The 625-nt window shown below is 70.4% G+C and overlaps 1 protein-coding gene across 1 annotated transcript in view; it reads right to left on the reverse strand.

Moving 5' to 3' along the window:
* OS9 (OS9 endoplasmic reticulum lectin) overlaps window positions 1–625 on the reverse strand; it is a 7,386-nt gene that overhangs the window by 5,021 nt on the left and 1,740 nt on the right. The window contains exon 2 of the mRNA XM_041401241.1: window positions 4–94. Within this exon, the coding sequence (XP_041257175.1) occupies window positions 4–94 (91 nt within the window). The remainder of the gene's footprint in view (window positions 1–3; window positions 95–625) is intronic.

The following is a 625-nucleotide window of genomic DNA, read 5'->3' on the forward strand; positions in this document are numbered from 1 at the left end:
GGCCCGGGGGGGGTCCCACGGCCGCGGGGGGCAGGCGGCACTCGTAGCGCTGCTTGAACCGCGACGCCACCGTCACCACGTCCCCCGCCTGGCGCTGCGGGCACGGACGGTCAGAGCCCCCCGGCACCCCTCAGAGACCCCCACGGCACCCCTAAACACAGCCTGGCACCCCAGAGACCCCCTGGCACCGCCCAGAGCCCCCTGGCACCCCCCAGAGACCCCCACGGCACCCCTAAACACAGCCTGGCACCCCAGAGACCCCCTGGCACCCCCCAGAGGCACCCCTGGCCACCATCACCATCACAGCCTGGCACTGCGGGCATGGCACGGTGAGAGACCCCCTGGCACCCCAGAACCCCTCCTGGCACCCCTAAACACACCCTGGTACCCCGAAACACCCCCCAGGGCTCTGCCCCCCTTGGGGAGACCCCCCTGAGAACCTCCAGCCCTCCCGGTGACTCCACGGACACCACAGAGCCCCCAAAGTCCCCCAAGGACCCCACAGACCCCTAGAGACCCCACAGACAGCCCCGGTGACCCCACAGCTCCCCCAGTGATCCCACAGCCCCCCAAGAGACCCCAGAGACCCCTGGTGACTCCAGAGACTCCCTTGGTGACCCCAAAA

Source organism: Onychostruthus taczanowskii, unplaced genomic scaffold (assembly GCF_017590055.1).
Source record: "Onychostruthus taczanowskii isolate IOZ18803 unplaced genomic scaffold, ASM1759005v1 scaffold188, whole genome shotgun sequence".
Lineage (NCBI taxonomy): Eukaryota > Metazoa > Chordata > Aves > Passeriformes > Passeridae > Onychostruthus > Onychostruthus taczanowskii.